The 5,000-nt window shown below is 34.7% G+C and overlaps 1 protein-coding gene across 1 annotated transcript in view; it reads right to left on the bottom strand.

Moving 5' to 3' along the window:
* Positions 1 to 4,697, bottom strand: part of LOC115231314 (ankyrin repeat domain-containing protein 35-like) — a 25,133-nt gene extending 20,436 nt beyond the window's left edge. Inside the window, exons 1-2 of the mRNA XM_036500034.1 lie at positions 4,389 to 4,697; positions 3,545 to 3,698 (exon numbers count right to left, since the gene is read on the bottom strand). Coding sequence (XP_036355927.1) covers positions 3,545 to 3,565 — 21 coding nt within the window. The 5' untranslated portion in view covers positions 3,566 to 3,698; positions 4,389 to 4,697. The remainder of the gene's footprint in view (positions 1 to 3,544; positions 3,699 to 4,388) is intronic.
* Positions 4,698 to 5,000: the final 303 nt, after the last annotated feature.

Here is a 5,000-nt window from a genome sequence, read left to right as displayed (position 1 = left end):
AAAGAAAAACTCACAGAAAAAGAGAAGAGAAGGAATGAAATTAATCAAACAGGTGGAATGATTGTGGTGGGGAGTAATTAATGGAGATTTCTATTTTATATACACACACGCGTATACGCACATACATATATACATATAAATATATTTATACACACACACACAAACACACGCATATAGGATAAATAGCTCAATAAATAAACACATAGAGCAGCAAAATGTTTGTGTGTGTATATATGTGTGTGTGTTCATAGTTAACTTTATTCTTTTATTCTTTCATTTGTTTCAGTCATGTGACTGTGGCCATGCTGGAGCACTGTCGTTAGTCGAGCAAATCGACCCCAGGGAGCCTAGTACTTATTTTATCGGTTTGCAGAACCGCTAGGTTACGGGACGTAAACATCGGTTGTCAAGCGATGTTGGGGATAAACACAGGCACACAAACACACGCACGTAAACACACACACACATACCCACACATATGTATATATATATATATATATTATATATATATATATATATATATATATATATATATATATATAATATATATATATAATAATGAGGGAGATAAATTAATATTAATTTTAATATCAATTTAAAACCAGTAGTCCAGCATACAAAAAATCTGAGAAGTCAGAGAAATTCTATTATATGTGTATATTGGCAGGGCCAGACTGCAGGTAGTTGGCCAAATGCGAAATAGATCATCAAACGATCAAACTACAAGGAAATTCTCTAGAGGAAAAATTCAGCGAACACCAGAACCAATTTTGGCGGGCAGGACAGATGAAAAATTTATATAAAAAACAGAATTAAATGCATACCTCGGTTTCGGCCTTTAACAAAAGAATTACTTACATGATTCAAATGTCCGTGGCTTCATCAGTGCATTCGTTCAGCATAAATGCAGTCTGAAAAACTAACCCCAGCTTTCTATGCCAAGACAGACACGTGCTTAGTTTTACCGATTACATTAGGGATAAAATTTCAAATGTCTTGGTTCCGGCGCGCTAAGAAATTCCTGAAGCGAAGGGCTGCAGTAAATAATTCACTGCGGTTAGTGCTTGCTACTAGAGAACGTATTTATTTCAATATTTAAATAATGAGGGAGATAAATTAATATTAATTTTAATATATATATGTATATATATGTATATATATATAAAGAAAATTGTGTGTGTGTGTGTGCGTGTGTAGGTTTTTGTAATTTATGCACATCCACAAATTAACACGCATGTCGCTCAAATTTTAGAAGGACATTCGTCACGATCCTAGCTGTATTTTCGTCAAATTATTTCCCCCCGAGACAACCTGAATAGCGGTAAATAATTTTGAGCCATAACTTCTAAATTTTTAAGATGGCGAAAGCTACCATTGTTTACAAAGCAAACATGAGTTAAGTCTCCTCCTAGCGACGGTGTAAAGAGAGGGAGAGAGAGAGAGATAGAGAGAAAGAGATTTTTATAATTTCGTCTTTTTACTGCAATAACAGACAGACAGGTGGTGTTTATGTTGTTGTGTATGTGTGAATGGCTTCAGTCACGCATACACACACGCGAGCATGTATGCGTAAAAGACACATATATGCAATGTTTGTGTGTGTGTGTTGCGCGTATATATATACGGGCAACATAAACGATATTCTCCGTTTCTCCACAACTAATTTCCAAATTAGCTGAATCCGTTGTTCTAATCATAGCGATATATAGCTGGTCGTGCGTGAACATGGGAGAGAGCAGAGCTTACCAGAGCAAAAAAACCTACGTGTTGACAGTAGACAAGCTTCTTAGCAAACGATCAGCTATTATTTTGTAAACAATGTTTCGAAACTGTTCATGTTTTCGAAAGGAGAGGGGTCAACCTAAGCGTTTCACCCGTTCGTAAAAACAAACAAAAAAATAGTAATATGTGTAAAACAACTTCCTCTAAACGAATATGACCAAAAAAATGTGCTCTCGTGAAAGGAGGGTGGGAGGAGAGGCCTATGGCCTTTTCTTTGATAATATCTTTTTTGCTTATTTAAATTCAGTTCAATGCACTCTTGCCTTGAACCAAACATTTCTCTTTTTGTGTGTGTGTGTTCTTGATAATCGTTTAGAACAAGTTGTTTTACATCTATTACACACTTTTTTTGTTTGTTTTATGACCGGGTCAAACGCTTTAGTTTGACCAGGAGAGGTATGACTTTCACATCTCTGCGGGAGAAGGTAGGCTTCTCTATTCCTGTTACAAAACTTACTTCCGGGTGCCAAATTTGCTTCAATTGATGGTATTACTCGGGTAGGAGGTACTGGTGGGACAGTGGCAGGGGTAAAGGCGTGCAAAAACATGTATACAATAGGTGTATGTACGTATATGTTTGTGTGTGTGTGTTTTGCCCATATATATATACTTAGTTGTGATCTGAACATAACCGCTTCTCACACAGAGGATCAGGAGCACTTTTGGACGTTCTATTTTCCTTGATGGAAGGGTCTCAACCCATAGGCAAAGTGGGGTTACATGAAAAAAAGAAAAAAACAATCGATGAGAGTAAAAATCGAGAAACCGAATTTATGGAACCAGTGGTTTGTAAGCAGTTACTACTAACCACACAGACACTCCTGTGCCTATATATATATATAATATATATATAATATATATATATATATATATATATATATATATATATATATATATTATATATGAATGTGGTTGTATGTTCCTCTTGAAGCTTTTTAAAATAAATATTTCTTAATGAAATTTTCTGAAAATCCATCCTTATCCATGTCTTAATCAACAATTATGTCTGGAGTTGGATGGTTTAAAACTCATCAAATGCTTCCATTTTCTCAACCATAATCGTCATCGAAAATCAATGATTTTCATTATAAAATAGGAAACAACCAACAAGTTATGGGGAAACAAATAAGGGTCTCAGGAAGTATATATATATATATATATATATATATATATGTATATATATATATATAAATATGTATATGTGTGTTTGTGTGTATGTATCTATGTATATATGTATATGTATACTCATATATACGTTTATATACATATATGTGTGTGTGTGTATGTGTATATATATATATATTGTTATATATGTGTGTATATACAAATGTATATATATGTATATATATATATATATAATATCTTATAGGCATGTATACATTATATATACGATTATATATACGTAACTATATAAGTGTGCCCCAAATTTCGGGAGAAGAGTTCAGCAAAAATTCACAAGAGTATCTTTTGTTTCCTCGTAATTTTTCAAAAAGTGGATAAATTGTTAGGAAAGTATCGAGAAAAAACTTTCGGAGAAGATTAAGATTATTTCGGAATATAATATGAATGAAGAGAAACACTAACATATGCACACTACAATTACATTATATATACATCCATACATTTTATTTGTATATATATTATATGTATATATATATATATATATATATATATATATATATATATATATATGATGATATATAAATACATAATATAAGTACACAGACACACACGCACACGCACACTATATATAGTTACTAACCTCAAGAGCGCTGTGTTTCATTAATTCTTTCACACCATCTGTCCATTCGGATATGAGTCTGCAGCCAAATGGAGAGGAGTCCTGCCATCATCGGTTTTTTCCGTTTATCTCGCTGCCCCGAGATAGTAAGATTTCCACGGATTCAAGACGACGGCTGAGAGTAAAAGATAGAAACATTGACTAATTTACATTAAACACCTAATTGTTTTGGCTTTCAGACGAAACATCATCATCAGCATCATCATCATCATCATCATCATCATCATCATCATCATCGACTTCCTCATCATCACCATCATCGCCTTCATTATCATCATCATCATCAACACCATCATCATGATCGACATCATCACTACCATCATCACTACCATCATCATCATCATCATCATCGACCTCATCATCACCATTATCGCCTCCATCATCATCATCATCATCATCAACAACACCATCATCATGATCGACATCATCACTATCATCATCATCTTCATCATCCTCTTCATCATCATCACCATCATCACCATCATCATCATCATTATCATCATCATCCTCTTCATCATCATTATCAACAAAACCATCATCATGATCGACATCATCAATACCGTCATCGTCATCATCATCATCGCGGTTATCATCATCATCATCGGGATTGTTATGATTGAATAATGACTAATGAATTGGATCGATGACTAAAGAGAAGCTTGTTGTTGTTGTTTGCTAGTTTGCTGTTGTGCTGCTGTCCCACTGCCACTACTATGGCCTCTTTGGATATTGAACCAGTGTCTGCAATTGCAACAAATTTACAAACAAAAACACATCTGGAGATTTTACTTGATTCTCAACTTACCTCCTCACAGCCCAATGTAAAGCTGTCCAACTCTTGTAGTCTTTTGCTCCCACCTCTACTCCTGCTTCTATAAAAATCTCGAGGATTCTTCTATCGGCGCCCTCAAAACAGGCCAACATTAAAGGAGTTCGTTCCAAACAATCACGTTCGTTAATCTGTAATGAAGAAAGTGAGGACATGTGAAATAGAGATATTCCATTTTCTCTCTCTCTCTCTCTTTTCTCTCTTTGTCTATCACTCTCTTTCTCGTTTTCTTTCCTCTTTCTCTCCTTCTTTCTCTCTCTATCTCTCTCTTTCATTTCTATCCTTCTCTTTCTTTTCTCACTTTCTCTCTCTTTCCCCTTTTTCTTCTCTCTTTTCTCTATCTCTCTCTTTCTTTCTCTTTCTCTCTCTTTCTTTTCTCTTCTCTCTCCGTGTCTCTTTACTCTCTTCTCTTTTTCCTCTCTCCGTGTATCTTTACTCTTCTCTCTTTGTCTCTCACTCTCTTTTCGTTTTTCTTCTTCTTTCTCTCCTTCTTTCTCCTCTTTCCTCTCCTCTCTCTTTCACTTTCTCTCTTCTTCTTTCTTTTCTCACTTTTCTCTCTTTTTCCCCCTTTCTCTTCTCTCTCTTTCC

The sequence above is a fragment of the Octopus sinensis genome, unplaced genomic scaffold, assembly GCF_006345805.1.
Source record: "Octopus sinensis unplaced genomic scaffold, ASM634580v1 Contig18177, whole genome shotgun sequence".
NCBI lineage: Eukaryota > Metazoa > Mollusca > Cephalopoda > Octopoda > Octopodidae > Octopus > Octopus sinensis.
This window is presented reverse-complemented; position numbering and strand designations above follow the sequence as displayed.